The following is a 24,884-nucleotide window of genomic DNA, read 5'->3' as shown; positions in this document are numbered from 1 at the left end:
GAAATATCTGTGGAACTTAACAGCTATATTTTATCATTTTGTAGAGTTTACCTCTTATTTAAAATCCTAAATTGGTAGTAATTAAAATGTATAAGTTTTCAAGTAAAGGTTAAGATGGCATGATATGAACTGTAGTATAAAAGATATTTATAATTATGTATACTTATACATATAATACACATCCTTGCAGTAGTATATTTAAAAAGCATATTGAAAGTTAAATGTGAAAGACCCACGACTCCCTTCTCCCACAACCAGTGGTAACCAGTAAAATCAAGTTACTAGTTTCTTATATATTTTTCCTAAAATATTCTAGGTGCATATATAACAGCATGTGCTGCCCACCTCACCCCAGATATTATTTACTACTCTTTTCTTTCACTTAGCACTGTATCTTGAATGTCATTCCAAACAGCTCATACAGATTACTTCTTGTTCTTTACAATAGCTGTATTAACTCTCCATTTAACTTTATTCCATTTTAATAGACATTTAGATTATTTCCACTTACTAGCTATTAGAAACAATTCTGTAATATCCTTGGTACTTTCACTTCTGTGTACATGCACAGGCTATTTGTCTGGAAGATAATTTTTAGAATTAAATGGAATATGCAGTTAACATTTTGAAAAAGAGACTTCCAATAGGCTCTCCAAAACAATATCGTAAAAATTTATACTCTGACATGTTTTCTTTGTTGGGCTAGGTCAATGTGCTATTAGTGTTTTTATGAAATGCGATTGTAAGAAACTGTATATTTACTATATAATTTTTGACACATCAAAGAATGTATTAACAATCCAAAGAAATTCTCTGCCATTAATCAAACCTATTTCTCTGTAACTAAAGTAATTAACAGTATGTGTTTTGAAGACAGATAGAAATGGGTTCAAATGCTATTTACTTGTGTGATTTTGAGCATGTTATCTAGTCATTTTAAGCCCTAATTTATGTGTTTGCAAAATGGGGAAAACTGAATTATTATGAAGGTTAGTATATAGTGTTTATTGAGTACCTGACAAGAGTATGTGCTTGGTAACTCATACTGTATGATCTAAATGATTAGCACATAACAAAAACATGTATTTACTTACGTTTTCTAAAAACAGTGAACACTAGACATATCTAACAAAGAATTGGTTTGTATTTTCTGAGTCTTTTAATTCACAAAAATATAAAATCTTTACCTGAACCATCAGAAGCATGAAGTACTGATTAGTAGGCAAAGTTTAGTATGGAACACAATTCATTCAGGTTCAAAGAAGTTTAGAGAAATAGTTCTAAATAAAGAAGCAAATTTCAATAATAAGGAGATTTGGGCTTAGGTTTATCAGACTGCACCATAATCATGAATTTCTTTACCTATGATAACAGGAAAATTTGAGACAGTATTTTGATAATGATGGCTGTCAGTTTATAAACACTATGAACTTGAGGATGGCCAATAAAAAACAAGTGTAAGACTTCAATGTTGCAGCTGATTTAAAACATTTCTTTTAATAGATTTTTTAAGTGCTGAAATTTCCTAGAGGTATGATCACCTGTAAAGGAAATTATAACATGTTTAATTTGGGACATCAAAAAACATTTAAAATAGACACCACAAAAATGTTTCTGTAGTTTAAAGGTCAAATTTATTAGGAGATTAAGAGGTGTATTATACACAGACTATAAATACTGCACAGCTGACTTTATTCACAGTCAAGCACAGAAATACAGTCCGTGCCAAACTATTTTGTGGATACTCTTGTTCTTTTATTCCAAGAAAAGTTTGCGCCATAAGACTTGGACTTAGGTTTCGGAACCTTTCTCTCCTCAACGTCATAGCTCCATCCTAGAAAACAAAGACAATAATAAACCCACAAGAACACAATTAAAGAGGATCCCTGAAGAACACAGCAAGCAGAGGCTAACATTCATAAATTTAATGTTCATTTATCAGGAGTATGTGTCAACACATCTTAAGTATAAATACTTAGTAATGTGTTCCTTTCTAATCCTATGTGACAAGAGGGTCTTAACTATTGCTTGAAGATGATTTACCATATCTTAAAGGTGCAAGCCATGACTTAATTTCTCTCTGCTGAATATTGTTCAAACATCGATGGTTATATATTATGTAAAAATTCACATTCCTCCTGTGGTTTAATATGTGACTTCAGTAACTGAAATGAGGAGCACTGAACCACACAACCCATCTCATGCTTTCTAAGAGCCGGTGCCTTGAAGACAGTTTGGAGCTCACTTGGAGTGATTATAGAAAAACATGTATAACTATATAAATCAGAGTTGGAAGAGACCATAAGAGATTACTTGGTCAGCTCCCTGGACTATGATAGGCTACTGATTAAACTCAAGAAGTTTTTCAACATTTGTTTCAAGGGCTGTCAACATTAGAATCCCACTCAAGTATCTGGTAACAATACAAATTCTTAGGCCTGACCGGAGGTCCACTGGATCAGCTCTTGAGGGGACCTGGGAATCTGCACTTAGTTGATTCCAGGAGATTGTTATGCATAGAAATTTGAGTTGTTTCTGCTTAGTCCCTAACTTGTGTCCAACTCTTCAGTGACCACATGTACCGTAGTCTGCCAGGCTCCTTTGTCCTGGGACTTACCAGGTGAGAATACTGGAGGGGGTTGCCACTTCCTTCTCTAGGGGATCTACCTGACCCAGGGATCGAACATGCATCTCCTGCACTGGTAGGTGGATTCTTTACCACTGAGCCACCTGGGAAGCCCTACTCTAGTATAATCTGTTCATTCTCTTCTGAGAGTCATTCCTTCTCTGCAAAGTCCTTCTCAGTGTTTTACAATTTTGAAAACTGGATTTATAGATGTCTATGCCATGCTAAGTGGCTTCAGTCATATACAACTCTTTGTGACCCCATGGACTGCAGCCCGCCAGGCTCCTCTGTCCATGGGATTCTCCAGGCAAGAATACTGGAGTGGGTTGCCGTGCCCTCCTCCAGGGGATCTTCCTGACCCAGGGATCAAACATCTCTTATATCTCCTGTATTGGCAGGTGGGTTCTTTACTACTAGTGCCATCTGGGAAGGCCCATATATGTCTATACCTTCTGCCTTGGGTTTTTCTCCATATCTTTGAAGAACTATACTTAAAGCAGAAGTACACCTTATTCTATAAACCAAATAAACACTCCTCATTGAAAATATAATTACATCATCCTTCTATTCCCCAGTCCAAGCAACCTATCTATATAACTCACTTTTCTTCATTAGATCCATTTTCCATCCCTGTAATTTATCATTCTTCTCTCCCAGGACTTTCTTCAAATAACTCATCTTGAGACATTTGATTCATGGCTGAATCATGTAGTCATATATAAAATGTCCAAACTGAAAATCATAGTCTAATTAAGTAACTTTCTTGATCTTAGGAGTTGTCATGAATTCTAATGCCGCTAGGTGAGTATAGTATTTGCAACCACAAAGCTTACGTTTCAACAAGCTTCTTAGAATTCAACTTTGCCATAAAAGTGACACTTAAGAAACTCAAATCAAAGTATACTGCTAGTGTGCCTATTTCGGTGTTCAAAAAGGGAAAACAACAACTCCACTGCTGGAACTCTTTGAAGAAAGCCCATTTGCTATAAGGAAACGGAGGAGGAAAGAAAATGAAACAAATGTCTTAAAATACCTTCCACAGACCCTGGACTTATTATAAGATATTAACAAGTAGTTATTTGAATTTCAAAAAATTTGCTAAAGAGCATAAGAATAGTACCTCCTTTATAGGTTAGCATGGGGATTAAACAAGCTAATTCATTAAAGTGCTTAGCACCTGGTATTTAAGTTCTGAGACAAGCATTTTTCTAAAACCCTTATATGAATCCGTATGAGTTCCTTTACACAACTGAGGAAACTGTGGCCCAGAGTGACTGGGGAACTACCGAGCACAGGTCACGCGGCTGGGGAAGGGCAGAAGCAGGGTCTGATACGCACAGCCTAGTTCTGGAGCCTGCGCCTTAAGGACACTATATGGTTTCTTGTGGATTATAGTAAGCTCTTGATAAATGTTAAAGATATTATTTCTCCCTCAAGTTTGATTTTCAACTTACTAGCAGCTTACTTTCTATACTTTACTTAACTTCAAAAGTATTAATGTAAATAAAATTTCTGTCACATTGTAACCCATTAGTTTTAAATTTATGATGCTTTGAATAGAGTTAGGTATAAGTTGGTCTAGTTATTTACTACAGAAAGAGGTTTTGGTAAGCAAACTAATACTATGAACTGTGTATAATTTTTACACTGTAAACTCCTCAAGCATTTTCTACATTAATCAGCAAATGGTGCTGATAATTATAAAAAATATTCAATTCAATAAAGCAGATATAACTATTTACTGTACATTTCTTATACATTTAATAAATAATATCAATTACCTTCTCTGTGTCAGGAACTCTATGGAAACCAGAGGTGAAGCGGTAAACAAAAAATCCCCAAGTTTTTTCAAGTATTTATGGGAAGGAGAAGTTAACTAGTAAATGAATAGTATATTAGGTGTTGTTATAGTAAAACAGGGCTTCCCAGGTGGCGCTAGTGGTAAAGAACCTGCCTTCCAATGCAGGAGACATAAGAGATGTGAGTTCCATCCCTGGCTTGGGAAGATCACGTGGAGGAGGTCATGGCGATCTAGTATTCTAGATCCACTCTAGTATTCTTGCCTGGAGAATCCCATGGACAGAGGAGCCTGGCAACCTATAGTCCATAGGGTCGCAGAGTCAGACATGACTGAAACGACCTGGCACCCACACATAGTAAAACATCCAACTAAACACACACACACACACACACACACACACACACACACTTAGAGAGGGCAGACGGGGCATCTTGCATCTGAGAAGATCACATTTGAGTGAAGATGTAAGGTCAGAGTTAGTCATGTGGATGTCTGGAAAGAGAGCCTGCAGGCAGAGAACACAAGTACAAAGACCTCCAGCCAAGAATGTGCCTGGTATTCCACGTTCTAGGTCCTGTGCTAAGTGCTTTAAATGTAATTACATTGAGTTTTAAAATTAAGCTCATAGGTTTCTTGGTTTATGGGTTAGGCATTATAAATATCCTTATTTTATATCTAATTATAAGGAAAAATAGAGGAGATAAGCAGCCTAAAGCCACATTGTTAATAAGTGGCAAAGCTTGGATTTTAACTCAGGTTAAGTCTATGCACATAACCACATCATAATAAAACTGCATTTATTTTTTAAAAAGTCTGGTAACTGCATTAAAAAAAAATCTATTTCACCCATGTCCTTTCAATCTGTGTGATTTCCTAACCATTTTTCCTGTTTATTTTTGTAAATGAGTTGAAAAGACTGTTTTAAGAATCCCTCCATATGTTCCTCCCCTAGTTATGAAGCAGGTAAATGGTTTCTAGTGTCAATTCTATGTCTGGCTACAATGGTTACTGGTAAGTTACCTGAGACCTCTGTAAACTTTTATTGCCAAATGATGGGTGAGATAACTTATCTTCCCTTCCCCTCAGCCTCCCACCCCAAACTCTCCAGACAAGAAAGACATCGTAAGAGGAACTGAAGAAGAAATGAGAAATATTTAGGAAGTGCTATTATAACACACACATACCTGGTAATCACTCATTTACACAGTTAATCTTTCAATCACAAGGGAGAAAAAGCAGTTTTTTAAACTGCATCAGAATGCAGACATTAGCTCTATTATCTCTTCTGTCTGTGAAAGTCTAAAAATGTTGTCGGGGTCACTGCAATGTGAGAAGACTGGGGTTTTGTACACATAAAAGAACAACTGGTTTGAGTTTTCTCCTGGTAACTAAGGAGTGAACTGACTTGGGAATTGTGAGCCAGATTATAGTTGCTGTTGATGGTGATAACAACAATAAATAGAAGTATCATTATAGGGATTGGAATGTGGATGGGCAAAACACCCTGTGAAAGCAAACAAAAACACACATAGAAGAAACCTGCATTTGCTAATAGTATCCATCTCTGTATTACTTTACCACAGCCATCCATGATTTTAAGGACGTATGGGGGGAAAGTTTCTTTCCCTCACATTTTTCTGTGGAAAACAACTGTGTTCCCAAAACTAGACATGCACCTGTGTTTCTCTGATTAAGTAAAAGCAAAGAAGGGTATGAGGAAGTCTAATAACAATTCATAATAGAGGCTGAAACTCAAGTCAGAGTCTACATAAATCTCCCTTTGGATTTTTTAGCAAAATTTTCTACTGTATAGGACTGATGTTACAATGAAAATTTGCTCTTTTCTGGAACCCTGTTAAGAATCTGACCACATTTCCAATCATCCTGCTCCAAAGTGTTTACCTTACAGTGCCTGGATGAACAAATTTACTGGTCCCACTAAAAACTTCCTACCACAGTCTCCCCCACATTTTTTGTGATATTGTGGCAATATAAAAGCTATTGGAAGAAGTGGTGAGCTTTAGCTAAAAAGACAAAATGATTGTTAGAGTAATAGTACTTGAAAGGACATCAAACATTTGTACTTAATGAGCATGTTACATGAATTGTATTCATCTTTTATATCCTATTTGAAACTTCTTAAAAAGACAGATAATATAACTTGCAGGGAATAAAACACAGACATTTAAGAATGCAATCTTATTTGTGAAATGTTTAAATTTCCATAGGAATTTCTTTTTCAGCCTGAAAGTTGTTTGTTTGTTTTAAAGAAATAACTCCAACTTGAGAGCTTTTGAATGAGATTAGGAAAGTGAAAAACACATCCTTTTATACATCCTCTGCTTGTATAAAATCAAGGTGTAGCCTATGACAATGGTTTCATGTGTTGTTCTTCTGCGACACTGAAAACCAGCCCATGCTCCTCCCAGCTGTGCAACAGAAGATGATCAAAGCAACTGAGTCCAAGGCAGCTGCCCCAGGGATGGGGTAAAGCTCCTAGGGCTGCCGTCACTTCCCACTGAGGAGAGCAGCCATATGGCATGGATTAGCCACAAATCCAACCACCGGCACCTACATGATGAGAAGCTGACTCCCTTGGCTGTTTCACACATTGGAATGCTTTCACAAAGATATTTTGAATTTTAAGCCCTAGTATCAGAGAAATACCTCTGGCAAATGTGCCAATAAAGTTAAAATGTGATCTGTAATATCCCATGCTCAATTTCTTTTTCAGAAATTCACCCATTTATTTTGCTGTTCTCCAGATTGTGGCTGGGATATTCTACTTCCTATAACACGAATGTCTGGTGTAATCTCTTCAAATAATACTAAAATACAAAAGCCCCCGAACAAAACTAGATCCCAATAATTTATGAATTCCAAGTATCGTATGAGATAAAAGAAAATCCCATTCATTTAAATTCAGAACCATTTCACTTATGTTCAGTAATGCTGAAATACAGAGAAACATTCATCGGTAATTTTACTATTTGTGAAATATGTTACCTTTAGTAACCTTGGTTCAAGTCCTGTTAAAGGTCTGTCCCCTCCAGTAACCTAACGGCAAGCTCTGATAATACTCAGAAGTGAATGGTTTAATGATTTTTCCTACTGTGCATTTATGCACAAAGCAAGAACGACCACATAATTTGGCACAGACTGACATAACTGGCAGGCACTGCTAAGGATAGCAAAGGCTTTGGGAGGCCACACTGATGTTTGTTAGCACTTGCAAAGTTTCAAGATTCCTCACCAGGCTATGTGCTCATAATATGTCTAGGTGAAAACACAGCATAAACACAAGTTATATTTTAAGGAGGGAAGGTAATGATGAAGAAAAGTAGCTTTATAAGCATTCATTTTAAAAAAGTACTTCTATTTGAAATTCTCATGTATTTTGCTTTGGGAGAGAGGAGAGGTTCAGATCAGAATAATTAAAAAATATATCATCTTATAGAAAACATTATGGAGGGTAGATGTATTTTGGAAACATTGGCAAAGCAATTCTTTCCATGAAAATTATGTAAAATGGATTAGTAACACCCTATACCTGCCACACCTGCACATTATTCAGAATTTGCCACAAAACAAACTGGTTTGTATTCCAAAAGTACAATTGAAAATTAGTCATAGAAATTTAGAACACATTTTTCTAGAAAACGAAACTATACAGCAGTGGTAGAGATCCAAAAATCATTGAGATTTTGACATAATTGAGCTGGGTGTGGTCTGTGCATAGGGATTTCCACAATCCTATGTAACCCATAATATATTAGAAGCTTTCTAAGCTGCCATGTATATATAACACTATGAGAAAAATTATTTCAGACTTCTGACTGGGAATCTAAGGAATTCATGTCTGTCTCCTTAGTAGTCAAGTTGAACATTTCCCCAGCCAAAAAACAGGCAGTACCAGGACTGGGGATTGGGAAGACAGTTATGTAGAAAAAAATTTTTCTGCTTCAATAGAGACTATGCAGTATTTACAGAACACCAGATCATAGCTCTGTTTGTTTTCTTTGAGTTATTTTGCAATTCCAAAAGTTGCATGCACAAAATAATCTTATTTGCTGATCCTGTATTTGTGATTCGCCTACTCACTAAAATTCATTTGTAAATCCAAAATTCTCCAAGGGTTCCTCCGACCTAGGAACTCTGAAGCTGGCATCTCTTTCAGACTCTTGGGGGGCTGCAACGGTGCCTGTGGGTGATGCTTCCATGGTCATCCACAACACGCACAAAGCTGTGAATTCTGAGTCACCAGCACACATGCTCCAGCTGAGGTCAAACAAGGTAATGCTATGCCTTCTTGTTTCAGCTCTCACACTGCAAACAAGTGTCCTTTTTGTAGTCTATTAACAGCACATTGTTTTCATTTTTTGGCCTTTTGTTGGTAATTTCACTGTTTGAAGTGACCCCCAAGAGTAGCGATTTAGTACTGTTTGGTGTTCCTAGTTCAAGAAGGCTGTGATATGCCAACTTGGGTTAGATAAGCATCATCCAGATAACACTGCTGGCCATGAGTTCAATGTACATGAATCAACAATATACATTAATTTAAACAGAAACACACATAAAAAACAAGATGATGTATTGATCAGCTGACAAAATTTTGTGATCAGAGGCCCACAGGAATCTTCTTCTCTAGGAGCAATCTTTTTCAGTATTCACTAGTTTAGTGTTTTTGGTGACTTTACAGAACATAACTACCATGAGTAATGAGAAATCAACTGTACTTGAGGGATACTGAAATTCTGTCCTGCCTGGTGACTCCACAGGCCTCAGAAAAACCTGTTTGTCTCCAATTTGCAATTCATCTCAACATTCTTTCACTTTATATACTTTTGGGCTGTACTGACTTTTCCTTTGAACTGGTTATAACACCAGCATGGGTCCCTTGTTTCTTTAGTAAAATAAATTCTTCAATATGTGTTCATTTATATCTATATTAAATCATGATCTTCTCTTTCTCAGGATATTCTTTTAATAATTTTGGAGGTGCTACTGAGATGGCTAATAGGTTCAGCAACCAAAGTCAGGAAAACTTCCTTACCAGAAATGGTTTATGTTATTTTAAGCCCAAGATTATCTTTTCTTGGCTTCTGAATGTCAGAACGTTGCTGAGTCTCTGTTTATCAAATTTCAATTTTGTTCTCCACCAATCTGGGGAATTGATTTTTAAAGGTCTGATCATTTAAGATTCTTTTTAAATGGATTAATGGTTTTAGAAATCCATTCTCAGAGGAAAAAAGACAGAAAATCTGGTTTGTCTTTTTCTGTATTTAAGGTCTAATGAAGTACTTCCTGAGTAGAAAACAGCTCTTTAGTATGGTATGGGCCAGTGAAAGTTACAATTCTGTGACCATTAACCCATGACTTAAATTGTAGAAGTGAAATAAGCTCCTGTCTGTTTGCATGTATGCTCAGTCAAATCCGACTTACTGTGATCCCACAGACTGTGGCCCACCAGGATCCTCTGTCCATGGGATTTTGCAGGCAAGAAATAGTGGAGTGGGTTGCCTTGCCCTACTCCAGGGGATCTTCCTGACCCAAAGATAAAACTCGCATAGCTTGTGTCTCCTACACAAGCATGCAGATTCTTTACCACTGTGACAATTCTGTCTGTCTACACACCTATTAATTCAGAAATGCGTTTACTGCTCATTCTGTGTATAGGTAATGTTTTTTCTACATCCAAGTATAATTAATGAATTAGATTATAAAATACTTTGAATGGGTTCTGTTTTGATTCTCTTACAGAGAAAATACATGCTTGTATAAGTGGAATATTCCTAAAATAGGAAAATGGAGTTTCTAATACTTTGAATATGCTAAATTTAAAAAGTATTCTTATAGGATCTAACAAATATTTAAGAATTTAAATTCAGGTAGTATAGGTAAATGTTTGGCAAATGGAAAATTTAATTTTTTTTAACAAAAACAATTACGTTTTCTCTAATTTATCAGTGTTAAAACACAAGCATAGATTTTTATTCTACATGGCCATGTTCCTTCTAAATTAGTATGTTTTCTGATCAAATGAGCTAACATTACTTCTGTTTAATGTTTTACAATCCTGCAAGATGCAAATTTTTGTTTATCCACAATGATTCCCTGTTCTGACAATTTTATTTCAATACTAATTACATTTTGTAATATGTCACCTTGAAAATTAATTTCCATGATCTTTAGGTAACTTAAAACCCTAAATGGTATTAATGGATACATAATACCTAAAAAATTTTTACAATAAAATACTGAACCATTGATTACTGAGCAAAAATTCAAACTTACTTTTGCCTTTTTTTTTAAATGCTACAGGGAGGCTGCATCTTTGGGTCTGTTAATGGACATGTTAATTTTTGCCATTTAGATAAGTTGGACTATAAAGACTACACACAGTTGTGGCAAGTTTTGTTTTGTATATTTATGAACTTTGCCAGTTTACTAAAATGCTGGTGTGTAACAGTTTTCATCTCTACTTTTTCTATGAAATCAAAGTAACTTTGGCCAAAAGATATAATGTACATAAATGAAACACTATTGGGAGTGATGGTGGAAAAGGGGTGTAACCCTGTATACAAAGTAATGAGTTGTGTTTTTGGTTTACTAAAGGAGGTGATAGTGGTAAAGAACTCGCCTGCCAATGCAGGAGACATAAAAGTTGTCAGTTCGATCCTAGGTCCAGAAGATCCCCTGGAGGAGGGCATGGCAACCCACTCCAGTATTCGTGCCTGAGAAATCCCATGGACAGAGGAGCCTGGTGGGCTACAGTCAATAGGGTCACAAAGAGTTGAACATGACTGAAGCGACTTAGCATACTCAGAAGAAGGGGAAAAGAGAATAGTTCTAAAGTAAAAAGTCTATTCCAGAATGAGAAAGGGAATGGTGAAGGACAAAACCTGAATGGGTACAGAAAGTTATGTAAGATTTATAAAAAGGAAACTTTATGTGCCTTAGATTACAGTGTATCTGGAAAATAAGTCTGAAAAGATATGTTGCTGTTGTTCAAAGTCACTCAGTCATGTCCAACTCTTTGCGACTCAAGGACTGCAACATGCCAGGCTCTCCAATACTTCACCATCTCCCGGAGTTTGTTCAAGCTCATGTCCATAGAGTTGGTGAAGCCATCCAACCATTTCATCCTCTGTCATCCCCTCCTTCTCCTGCCTTCAATCTTTCCAAAGAGCAGGGTCTTTTCCAATGAGTCAGCTCTTCACATCTGGTGGCCAAAGTATTGGAGTTTCAGCATCAGTCCTTCCAATTTAGGGTTGATTTCTTTTAGGAGTGACTGGTTTGATCTACTTGCCATCCAAGGGTGTCTCAAGGGTCTTCTCTAGCACCACAATTCAAAAGCCATCTTCAGTCCTTAGCCTTTTTTACTGTCTAGCTCTCTCATCCGATACATGGCTCCCGGAAAAACCATAGCTAGGACTATACAGACCTTTGTCGGCAAAGTAATGTCTCTGCTTTTTAATACGCTGTCAAGGTCTGTCACTGCTTTTCTTTGAAGAAGCAAAGGTCTTTTAATTTCATGGCTGCAGTCATTGTCCACAGTGATTTTGGAGACCAAGAAAATAAAGTCTGTCACTGTTTCCATTGTTCCATCTATTTGCCATGAAGTGATGGGACCGGATGCCATGCTCTTAGTGTTTCGAATATTGAGTTTTAAGCCAGCTTTTAAACTCTCCTCTTTCACCTTCATCAAGAGGCTCTTTACTTCCTCTTCACTTTCTGCCATAATGGTGGTATCATCGGCATATCTGAGGTTACTGATAATTCTCCTTGCAATCTTGACAACTTGTGCTTCATCCAGCCTGGCATTCTGTGTGATGTACTCTGCATATAAGTTAAATAAGCAGGGTGACAATATACAGCCTTGATGTACTCCTTTCCCAATTTGGAACCAGTCCGTTGTTCCATATCCAGTCTGTTGCTCATTGACCTGCATACAGGTTTCACAGGAGGAAGGTTAAGGTGGCTTGGTGTTCCCATCTCTTGAAGAATTTTCCATAGTTTGTTGTGATCCACACAAGGCTTTAGCATAGTCAATTAAGCAGATGTTTTTCTGGAATTCTTTTGCTTTTTCTATGATGGGATGGATGCTGGCAATTTGTTTTTTGGTTTCTCTGCCTTTTCTAAATCCAGCTTGTACATCTGGAAGTTCTCAGTTATGTACTATAGAAGCCTAGCTTGAAGGATTTTGAGCATTACTTTGCTAGCATGTGAAACGAGGGCAATTGTACAGTAGTTTGAAGATTCTTTGGCACTGCCCTTTGTTGGGATTGGAATGAAAACTGACCTTTCCCAGTTCTATTGCCACTGCTGAGTTTTCCAAATTTGCTGGCATATTGAGTGCAGCACTTTAACAGCATCATCTAAGAAGCTATGAAATGTGTTAAAATCTTACCAAAGTTTGTTCCATTTTGATGGGCTTGTTTCATTACGTTACTGTTTATTGCCTTTACCTACAATAAGAAGGGTTCTACTTTCCATCTAATTTGCCTAGACTACAAAGATTCTGTGGCTAAGCAGAATAACTTTATATGCTTTATGTTGACTTTAAGTACTTGATAACTTATCTAAGAGCTCAAGTTCTTTAGTTAGGCTAAAGTTAGTTTGTATGTTGTATCACCAAGCTGAGCAGTCAAATACTGTTTATCAGCCACTTCTGATCCTATTCTTTTCTAAATGTTCAAATCTTTTGAAAAATTTTGATTTTTGCCTCCTCCAAATCAAATCTTAAATGTAAAATAAAACAGAGTATCTGTGCACCTAAAACTGTCTTTGTGATATTCCATAGGCCCTCTGGGAAATCTTAAAGATATATTCTTTCAACTTTGTACAAATAAGTGCTAGAAATAGATTTATTTGATGTGTTACAACTGATGAGCTTCATGGGGAGAGCTGTCAATTTGGAATAGATGTTTAACCATCCTGAGTTTATTTTGCTTGGATAAAATGTTAATAATATTTCTCAAATTACAAGCTATATGCTAAGCTTAGAGATTTGTCAATACTTTCACTGTTTATGATAGGTTTTATTTATCTCAGCTCTGGTGCCTGATATCAGAAAATAGTATAGTTTATCTTTCAGAATTTCAGTTATTTTAAAAAATATTAACTTGGTTGCATCTTTAGTTCTTTAGTTTGTATCGTGTATCTTCTAGGGCAGTATATGTCAACTAGAAATTCATATTACATATCTATGAAGATTTATTAATATATATACATACAGGACCTACCCTAGAAAACAATCTTTTAACTTGATTTTTTTGGGGGTATATTCTTATATATGTTTGGTATAGTCACAGTATATTATGTCTCAGGATTACTGTAAGATTTTTTTTCCTCTGTAAAGAGTATGTTTATTTTTATAAATTAGGTGAACATTTGCTATCTTCTTTGAAAAAAGGCTTATTAACAAGTTGAGTACAGATATTTTGTAACACTTGTTGAATGTGTTTAAGTTGCATTATTATTGTTATGAACTCCTAATCATATTTCAGTTTTGAAATTTACCTAATGTTATACATGTTCAGTTCAGTCAGTCAGTTGTCTCTGACTCTTTGCAACCCCACTGGCTGCAGCACGCCAGGCTTCCCTGTCCACCACCAACTCCCGGAGCTTGCTCAAACTCATGTCCATTGAGTCAGTGATGCCATCCAACCATCTCATCCTCTGTCATCCCCTTCTCCTCCTGCCCTCAATCTTTCCCAGCATCAGGGTCTTTTCCAATGAGTCAGTTCTTTGCATCAGGTGGCCAAAAGTATTGGAGTTTCAGCTTCAGCATCAGTTGTTCCAGTGAATATTCAGGACTGATTTCCTTTAGGATGGACTGGTTGGGTCTCCCTGTAGTCCAAGGGACTCTCAAGAGTCTTCTCCAACACCACAGTTCAAAAGCATCAATTCTTCAGTGCTCTGCTTTCTTTATGGTCCAACTCTCACATCCACACAAGTCTACTGGAAAAACCATAGCTTTGACTAGACAGACCTTTGTTGGCAAAGTAATGTCTCTGCTTTTTAATATGCTGTCTAGTTTGGTTGTAGCTTGGCTGCAGTCACCATCTGCAGTGATTTTGGAGCCCAAGAAAATAAAGTCAGTGTTTCCATTGTTTCCCTGTCTATATGCCATGACGTGATGGGACTGAATGCCATGATCTTCATTTTTTGAAGGTTGAGTTTTAAGCCAACTTTTTCACTGTCCTCTTTCACTTTCACCAAGAGGCTGATTTTGATTTTTGCCTCCTCCAAATACATGAGAGAGACCCAGGAGAACTAAGTAACTCACCAAAATTGCCAAAGCCCTCATCTGAAATAGTATCCAATACTATCCTTAGCTAAAAACAAAAGAGAATACAGAGAATAAGGAGTCAATTCTGTAAGATTACCAGGAAAAGAACAGTAAACAAGGGTGAGATTATTAGGCAGATTTAAGTCACTTCCTTTTCAGTTGATAAGAGTTTCTATAGATAAGATCATCCTCTTTCAGGTACTTCAAGAGATACCCTTACAAATGAAAATTTCCCTTATGTATGTAGATGCTTCTTACAAAAGGGAAACTCCTACTTTGTTTTGAGTTTTCCCCAAGTCTGCAGTTTCTTAGGAAAAAAAAAAATCAGCTTAATTAATATGCCAAAGAAACATTTTGTGGTGGAAAATTCTGCTCCCCTACAGAGTAAAATAAATTCTTTAAGAATTTTATATATATTAAGTCATGACATACTTTTGTTTTGAAATTTGTCTTTGTTCATTTTAGTTTCTGAAAGTTGTTTTTTAATAGATAGATGGGGAGGAGGAGCCAAGATGGCAGAGGAATAGGACGGGGAGACCACTTTCTCCCCTACAAATTCATCGAAAGAACAACTGAATGCAGAGCAAACTTCACAAAAAAACTTCTGATCAGAGCTGAGGACATCAGGCGCCCAGAGAAGCAGCCCATTGTCTTAGAAAGGAGGTAGGACAAAATATAAAAGATAAAAAGAGACAAAAGAGCTAGGGACAGAGACCCGTCCCAGGAAGGGAGTCTTAATAGAGGAAGTTTCCAAACTCCAGGAAACCCTCGTACTGGCGGGTCTGGGGGAAGTTTTCAAATCTCAGAGGGCAACCTAACTGGGAGGAAAAATAAAACCCACAGAATACGTGCCTAAAAGCAACTCCCAGCAGAAAAGTACCCCAGACACCCGCATCCGCCACCAGCAAGTGGGGGTGGAACGGAGAGGAGCGGGCGGCATTGCTTAGGGTAAGGACCGGGCCTGAGTGCCCTGAGGACAAGCGGAGGGAGCTTTTGTGAGATACCAACTTAAACTGTGGGATAGCAAAAGAGAGAGAGAAAATTAACCGGCCGGAACACACTGCCGGCTGTTCGCAGAACAAAGGGTCTGAGCATGTCCAGAGAAGAGCTAGCCGGATGCGGACCGGCCCAGTCCCGCCGGAGGCAGGAGGCAGAGGGGAGGGGAAAGGGGCAAACTCGGCCCCAAAGACGGCATCACCTACCACACTGCAAACAGGCCTCCAGTTTCTAATCAAAGACTTCCTGAGATTCTGGATGGTTCATATCTGCCGGGAGGGTTGCGGCTAAACACAAGGCGCATGCACCCAACTGGTGCCGGCGGAAACTGAGGCTGGGGCCGCAGAGGGGAGAAGGTGCACCGCACCCGGGGAGAGTGCGCCCGTGAAGCTCCTGGCTGCCTGAGCTGCTCGGGCTGGGGAAGGCACAAAACGCAGGCGCAACCGAGTCTGCGCTTTTGTGGATACCCGCAAACTGGAACCACACAGGAAAGCAGTGCCTCGCCCTCCCCACAGAGCTGCGGAACTAGCGAACCTGAACAAGAGACCACCTCCGCCCGCCTGGTTCAGGGCGGAAATTAGACACTGAAGAGACTGGCAAACAGAAGCCAAATAAACAAAGGGAACCTCTTCAGAAGGGACCGGTGCAACAGATTAAAATCCCTGTAGGTAACACCGACTACACCGGAAGGGGCCTATAGATATCGAGAAGTGTAAGTTGGAACAAGGAGCTATCTGAAACTGAACCGAACCCACACTGACCGCAACAGCACCAGAGAAATTCCTAGATATATTTTTACCTTTTTTTTTTTAATTAAAAAAATTTTTTTTTCTTTTATCTTCTTTTAAAATTCCCTATTATTCCCCCATTACTCCTTAACTTTCATTTTCATATATTTTTACAATTTTTTTAATTAGGAAAAAAAATTTTTTTTTCTTTTTCCCTTATTTTCTTTTAAAGTCCTCAATTACTCTTCTACTATGCCTTAATTTTCATTTTCATTTCACTATAACCTTGCAAAAAAAAAAGCCCTATTTTTAAACTGAACTTCATATATATATTTCTAAAATTTTTTGTTTTTGTTCTTAATATTGTATTTTTAAGAGTCTAACCTCTACTGTAGATTTTTAATCTTGGTTTTTCAGTATGTGATATAAATTTTGGACATTTAAGAATCCAATATTCAGTTCCCATTTTTATTCAGGAGTGTGTTGATTACTCTCTCCCACTTTTGACTCTCCGTTTTCTACCTCAGAACACCTCTATCCTCCTTTCACCTTCTTCCCAATCCAGTTCTGTGAATCTTTGTGGGTGTCTGGGTTACAGAGAACACTCTGGGAACAGACAACTGCATAGATCTGTCTCTCTCCTCTTGAGTCCCCCCTTTTCTCCTCCTGCTCATCTCTATCTCCCTCCTCCCTCTCCTCTTCTTCATGTAACTCTGTGACCCTCTCTGGGTGTCCTTAACGGGGGAGAATCTTTTCACCATTAACCTAGAAGATTTATTATCAGTACTGTATAGTTGAAGTCTTGAGACTACTGGAAGACTAAAACTGAAATCCAGAGGCAGGAGACTTAAGCCCCAAACCTGAGAACACCAGAAGACTCCTGACTACACGGAACATTAAGTAATAAGAGACCATCCAAAAGCCTCCATACCTATACTGAAACCAATGACCACCCAAGAGCCAATAAGTTTTAGAGCAAGACATACCACGCAAATTCTCCAGCAACTCAGGTATATAGCCCTGTGCATCAACATACAGGCTGCCCAAAGTCATACCTAACACACAGACCCATAGCAAAACTCATTACTGGGCACTCCATTGCACTCCAGAGAGAAGAAATCCAGTTCCATGCACCAGAACACCGATGCAAGCTTCCCTAACCAGGAAACCTTGACAAGCCAATTGTCCAACCCCACCCACTGGGTGAAACCTCCACAATAAAAAGGAACCACAGACCTCTAGAATACACAAAGCCCACTCCACACACAGCAATCTAAACAAGATGAAAAAGCAGAGAAATACCCAACAGGTAAAGGAACATGAAAAATGCCCACCAAGTCAAACAAAAGAGGAGGAGATAGGGAATCTAGTTGAAAAAGAATTTAGAATAATGATAATAAAAATGATCCAAAATCTTGAAAACAAAATGGAGTTACAGATAAATAGCCTGGAGACAAAGATTGAGAAGATGCAAGAAATGGTTAATAAAGACTTAGAAGAAATAAAAAAGAGTCAATTAAAAATGAATAATGCAGTAAATGAGATCAAAAATGCTCTGGAGGGAACCAAAAGTAGAATAACAGAGACAGAAGATAGGATAAGTGAGGTAGAAGATAAAATTGTGGAAATAAATGAAGCAGAGAGGAAAAAAGAATCAAAAGAAATGAGGACAACCTCAGGGACCTCTGGGACAATGAGAAATGCCCCAACGTTCAAATCATAGGACTCCCAGAAGAAGAAGACAAAAAGAAAGGCCATGAGAAAATACTCGAGGAGATAATAGCTGAAAACTTCCCTAAAATGGGGAAGGAAATAGCCACCAAAGTCCAAGAAACCCAGAGAGTCCCAAACAGGATAAACCCAAGGCGAAACACCCCAATACACATATTAATCAAATTAACAAAGATCAAACACAAAGAACAAATATTAAAAGCAGCAAGGGAGAAACAACAAATAACACACAAAGGGATTCCCATAAGGATAACAGCTGATCTATCAATAGAAACCCTCCAGGCCAGAAGGGAATGGCAGGACATACTGAAAGTAATGAAAGAGAATAACCTACAACCTAGATTACTGTACCCAGCAAGGATCTCATTCAGATATGAAGGAGAATTCAAAAGCTTTACAGACAAGCAAAAGCTGAGAGAATTCAGCACCACCAAACCAGCTCTTCAACAAATGCTAAACGATTTTCTCTAGACAGGAAACACAGAAAGGTTGTATGAGTGAACCCAAAACAACAAAGTAAATGGCAACTGGATCATACCTATCAATAATTACCTTAAATGTAAATGGGTTGAATGCCCCAACCAAAAGACAAAGGCTGGCTGAATGGATACAAAAATAAGACCCCTATATATGCTGTCTACAAGATACCCACCTCAAAACAAGAGACACATACAGACTAAAAGTAAAGGGCTGGAAAAAAATATTTCATGCAAACGGAGAACAAAAGAAAGCAGGAGTTGCAATACTCATATCAGATAAAATAGACTTTCAAATAAAGGCTGTGAAAAGAGACAAAGAAGGACACTACATAATGATCAAAGGATCAATCCAAGAAGAAGATATAACAATTATAAATATATATGCACCCAACATAGGAGGACTGCAATATGTAAGGCAAATGCTAATGAGTATGAAATAGGAAATTAATAATAACACCATAATAGTGGGAGAGTTTAATACCCCACTCACAACTATGGATAGATCAACTAAACAGAAAATTAACAAGGAAACACAAACTTTAAATGACACAATGGACCAGCTAGACCTAATTGATATCTATAGGACATTTCACCCCAAAACAATCAACTTCACCTTTTTCTCAAGTGCACACGGAACCTTCTCCAGAAGAGATCACATCCTGGGCCATAAATCTAGTCTTGGTAAATTCAAAAAAAATTGAAATCATTCCAGTCATCTTTTCTGACCACAGTGCAGTAAGATTAGATCTCAATTACAGGAAAAAAAATTGTTAAAAATTCAAACATATGGAGGCCAAATAACACGCTTCTGAAAAACCAACAAATCATAGACGAAATCAAAAAATAAATCAAAATATACATAGAAATGAATGAAAATGAAAACACAACAATCCAAAACCTATGGGACACTGTAAAAGCAGTGCTAAGGGGAAGGTTCATAGCATTACAGGCTTACCTCAAGAAACAAGAAAAAAGTCAAATAAATAACCTAACTCTACACCTAAAGCAACTAAAGAAGGAAGAAATGAAGAACCCCAAGGTTAGCAGAAGGAAAGAAATCTTAAAAATTAGGGCAGAAATAAATGCAAAAGAAACTAAAGAGACCAAAGCAAAAATCAACAAAGCTAAAAGCTGGTTTTTTGAAAAAATAAACAAAATTGACAAACCATTAGCAAGACTCATTAAGAAACAAAGGGAGAAGAACCAAATTAACAAAATTAGAAATGAAAATGGAGAGATCACAACAGACAACACTGAAATACAAAGGATCATAAGAGATTACTACCAGCAGCTCTATGCCAATAAAATGGACAACTTGGTTGAAATGAACAAATTCTTAGAAAAGTATAACTTTCCAAAACTGAACCAGGAAGAAATAGAAGATCTTAACATCACAAGCAAGAAAATCAAAACTGCAATCAGAAATCTTCCAGCAAACAAAAGCCCAGGACAAGATGGCTTCACAGCTGAATTCTACCAAAACTTTAGAGAAGAGTTAACACCTATCTTACTCAAACTCTTCCAGAAAATTGCAGAAGAAGGTAAACTTCCAAACTCATTCTATGAGGCCACCATCACCCTAATTCTAAAACCAGACAAAGATGCCACAGGAAAAGAAAGCTACAGGCCAATATCACTGATGAACATAGATGCAAAAATCCTTAACAAAAATTTAGCAAACAGAATCCAACAACATATTAAAAAAATCATACACCATGACCAAGTGGGCTTTATCCCAGGAATGCAAGGATTGTTTAATATCTGCAAATCAATCAATGTAATACACCACATTAACAAATTGAAAGATGAAAACCATATGATTATCTCAATAGATGCAGAGAAAGCCTTTGACAAAATTCAACACCCATTTATGATTAAAACTCTCCAGAAAGCAGGAATAGAAGGAACATACCTCAACATAATAAAAGCTATATATGACAAACCTACAGCAAGCATTACCCTCAATGGTGAAAAATTGAAAGCATTTCCCCTGAAATCAGGAACAAGACAAGGGTGCCCACTCTCACCACTACTATTCAACATAGTTTTGGAAGTTTTGGCCACAGCAATCAGAGCAGAAAAAGAAGTAAAGGGAATCCAGATAGGAAAATAAGAAGTGAAACTATCACTGTTTGCAGATGAAATGAATGACATGATACTCTACAGAGAAAACCCTAAAGACTCTACCAGAAAATTACTAGAGCTAATCAACGAATATAGTAAAGTTGCAGGATATAAAATCAACACACAGAAATCCCTTGCATTCCTATACACTGAGAAAACAGAAAGAGAAATTAAGGAAACAATACCATTCACCATTGCAACAAAAAGAATAAAATACTTAGGAGTATATCTACCTAAAGAAACAAAAGACCTATACATAGAAAACTATAAAACACTGATGAAAGAAATCAAAGAGGACACAAACAGATGGAGAAACATACCGTGTTCATGGATTGGAAGAATCAATATTGTCAAAATGGCTATACTACCCAAAGCAATCTATAGATTCAATGCAATCCCTATGAAGCTATCAACGGTATTTTTCACAGAATTAGAACAAATAATTTCACAATTTGTATGGAAATACAAAAAACCTTGCATAGCCTAAGTAATCTTGAGAAAGAAGAATGGAACTGGAGGAATCAACCTGACTTGACTTCAGACTCTACTACAAAGCCACAGTCATCAAGACAGTATGGTACTGGCACAAAGACAGAAATATAGATCAATGGAACAGAATAGAAAGCCCAGAGATAAATCCACGAACCTACAGACACCTTATCTTCAACAAAAGAGGCAAGGATATACAATGGAAAAAAGACAACCTCTTTAACAAGTGGAGCTGGGAAAACTGGTCAACCACTTGTAAAAGAATGAAACTAGAACACTTTCTAACACCATACACAAAAATAAACTCAAAATGGATTAAAGATCTAAATGTATGACCAGAAACTATAAAACTCCTAGAGGAGAACATAGGCAAAACACTCTCCGACATGAATCACAGCAAGATCTTCTATGACCCACCTCCCAGAATATTGGAAATAAAAGCAAAAATAAACAAATGGGACCTAATGAAACTTAAAAGCTTTTGCACAACAAAGGATACTATAAGCAAGGTGAGAAGACAGCCCTCAGATTGGGAGAAAATAATAGCAAACGAAGCAACAGACAAAGGATTTATCTCAAAAAATATACAAGCAACTCCTGCAGCTCAATTCCAGAAAAATAAATGACCCAATCAAAAAATGGGCCAAAGAACTAAACAGACATTTCTACAAAGAAGAAATAGAGATGGCTAACAAACACATGAAAAGATGCTCAACGTCACTCATAATCAGAGAAATGCAAATCAAAACCACAATGAGGTACCATTACACACCAGTCAGGATGGCTGCTATCCAAAAGTCTACAAGCAATAAATGCTGGAGAGGGTGTGGAGAAAAGGGAACCCTCTTACACTGTTGGTGGGAATGCAAACTAGTACAGCCACTATGGAGAACAGTGTGGAGATTTCTTAAAAAACTGGAAATAGAACTGCCATATGACCCAGCAATACCACTACTGGGCATACACACTGAGGAAACCAGATCTGAAAGAGACACGTGAACCCCAATGTTCATCGCAGCACTGTTTATAATGGCCAGGACATGGAAGCAACCTAGATGCCCATCAGCAGACGAATGGATAAGGAAGCTGTGGTACATATACACCATGGAATATTACTCAGACGTTAAAAAGAATTCATTTGAATCAGTTCTAATGAGATGGATGAAACTGGAGCCCCTTATACAGAGTGAAGTAAGCCAGAAAGATAAAGAACATTACAGCATACTAACACATATATATGGAATTTAGAAAGATGGTAACGATAACCCTATATGCAAAACAGAAAAAGAGTCACAGATGTACAGAACAGACTTTTGGACTCGGTGGGAGAAGGCAAGGGTGGGATGTTTCGAGAGAACAGCATCGAAACATGTATATTATCTAGGGTGAAACAGATCACCAGCCCAGGTTGGATGCATGAGACAAGTGCTCGGGCCTGATGCACTGGGAAGACCCAGAGGGATCGGGTAGAGAGGGAGGTGGGAGGGGGGATCGGGATGGGGAATACATGTAAATCCATGGCTGATTCATGTCAATGTATGACAAAACCCACTAGAATATTGTAAAGTAATTAGCCTCCAACTAATAAAAATAAATGGAAAAAAAACTACTTCTAATCTTTCAAAAAAAAAAAAAAAATAGATTGATGGATATAAGGTTGAGACCCTCATGAGAAGGTTTAAGATAGGTGGAAATCCAGACCCTGATGATGGTGTCCACTTCTGAGACAATTCTAAGTTCTGGTTTGCAACTCCCAATTATCTCTATATTTTCCTGAATCAGTGCTTCCACCTTCTGTAACTTTAGAGGTGGGTTTTCCTCCCCACTACATATCCATAGCAGTTTCGCTGCTTATTCTGTCATCCTGTTTACTCCTGAAGAAAACCCTCCTCTATTGGAGAATTTTAGTAAGTTGTTACTGCTAACAGCAATGAGAAAAACACAAAGGGTAAAATGACATACCAAAGGGAAGTCACAAAGTTTCAAATCAGATCAAAAGGGAAAGGGGATAAAACCACTTCTAGTTTCATTAGCATATAAATGTCGGCATCCTAGCCCACTACAAGAAAAGACAAAAGCCACATGAGTGAGAGGTGGGTCTTTCCTGTATGCAAGAAAAAAGTAAGGTTCATCAACATTTGAGAAAACCTCAGATAAACTTTCTTTATAAAAAGACAAAGCATCTTTGAAGAGTTCTGGAATATATGCTGAGTTCAAAGGGAGATCTTTAAGATGAGGCTCTGGTGATAAAGAGTCAAGGGTATTTATAACTTACTTAGTGTATGCTTATCAAGAGAGAAGTGAGAGGTGAGCAGGGGAAAAAGAAGCCAAGGAAAAGCATTCAGTCTTTCTTCTATCCCACTCAGCAGGTGATAGAACCAGGCTTCCACAGGAAGTGAGGTATGGTGAGAAGAGACCAGAAGCAAAATTATCAATAGCAGGAAGAAGAAAACGTTTAGTCTCAGACATGAGGGCATCCTTAGTAAAGATATGGATTTACATAGTGCCTTATTTAAGAAATTGAAAGTAAGTGTTAAATAGGGATTTTGTGATGTAATGTAGATCTTTTGGGCTTCCCTGGTTGGTTCAGATGGTAAAGAACCTGCCTGCAATGATCCCTGAATTGGGAAGATCCCCTGGAGAAGGGCATGGCAATCCACTCCAACATGCTTGCCTGGAGAATCCCCACAGGCAGACAAGCCTGGTGGGCTACAGTTCATGGGGTCACAAAGAGTCGGACACAACTGAACGTCTAAGCACACACACAGATTTTTAAGCTATTTTATTTCACTATTGTATGTAATATAAAAATTTACACTTATCCTTGATCCTAGGTAAGTGTCTGAAGAACAGAAATGCATTTCTTTTTTTAAAAATTTATTTTTATTTTTTTTGGCCATGCAACACAGCTTGTGGGATGTTAGTTCCCCAACCAGGAACTGACTTGGAGCCCCAGCAGTGAATGTGCAGAGTCCTAACCACTGGACTATCAAGGAACTCTCTGCATTTCTCAAGTAATATAACTTTTCAAAGTTAGGTAAGGTTTTCCTATTTCTTATATTCACTACAGAATATATAGAAATGATATATCTAGAATATGTATGTAATGTATGTCTTATATAGCTTGAAGTATTCTAGATTAGTGCTACCCAACAGACACATAATGTGAACCAGACAAGTTTTAATTATCTAGAAGTAACATTTTTATAAATGTCTAAAACGAAAAAGTAAGCCTTTAATCATTTAGATTCCTAGCCTAATACACATCTTAAATATTATCATTTTAAAATGTAATCAATATAAAATGTATTAGAGATATTTAATGCTTCTTTTTCTTAACACTAAGTCTCCGAAACCCAGTGTGTATTTTACACTTAACAGCATACCCCAATTCTAACTAAATACATTTCAAGTGCTGCACGGCCATCTGTGCCTACCGTACTGGACCATGCAGATCGAGATGACGGATATAACATCTACAGCAGCACAGTAGTATCATGGGAAAAAACACTGGACTTGGAACCTAGAAACTGGGGCCCTATCAGCTGGGAGCTATGTGATTGACACTGGTCTTACAGGAGTTAACAGTTCCTCTAAAAGAAAAAACAAGTAGCCA

The 24,884-nt window shown here is 37.5% G+C and overlaps 1 protein-coding gene across 2 annotated transcripts in view; it reads right to left on the bottom strand.

Annotated features, from left to right (window-relative positions):
- Positions 1 to 1,611: 1,611 nt before the first annotated feature.
- The window catches only part of NDUFS4 (NADH:ubiquinone oxidoreductase subunit S4), a 117,663-nt gene continuing 94,390 nt past the window's right edge, over positions 1,612 to 24,884 (bottom strand). For both annotated transcript variants that reach the window (XM_065905258.1, XM_065905259.1), the window contains one exon: positions 1,612 to 1,834. In XM_065905258.1, coding sequence (XP_065761330.1) covers positions 1,731 to 1,834 — 104 coding nt within the window. In that variant the 3' untranslated portion in view covers positions 1,612 to 1,730. The remainder of the gene's footprint in view (positions 1,835 to 24,884) is intronic.

Source organism: Muntiacus reevesi, chromosome 14, assembly GCF_963930625.1.
Source record: "Muntiacus reevesi chromosome 14, mMunRee1.1, whole genome shotgun sequence".
Classification (NCBI taxonomy): domain Eukaryota; kingdom Metazoa; phylum Chordata; class Mammalia; order Artiodactyla; family Cervidae; genus Muntiacus; species Muntiacus reevesi.
Note: the sequence above shows the minus strand (reverse complement) of the source record. Positions and strands in the feature narration are given on the sequence as shown.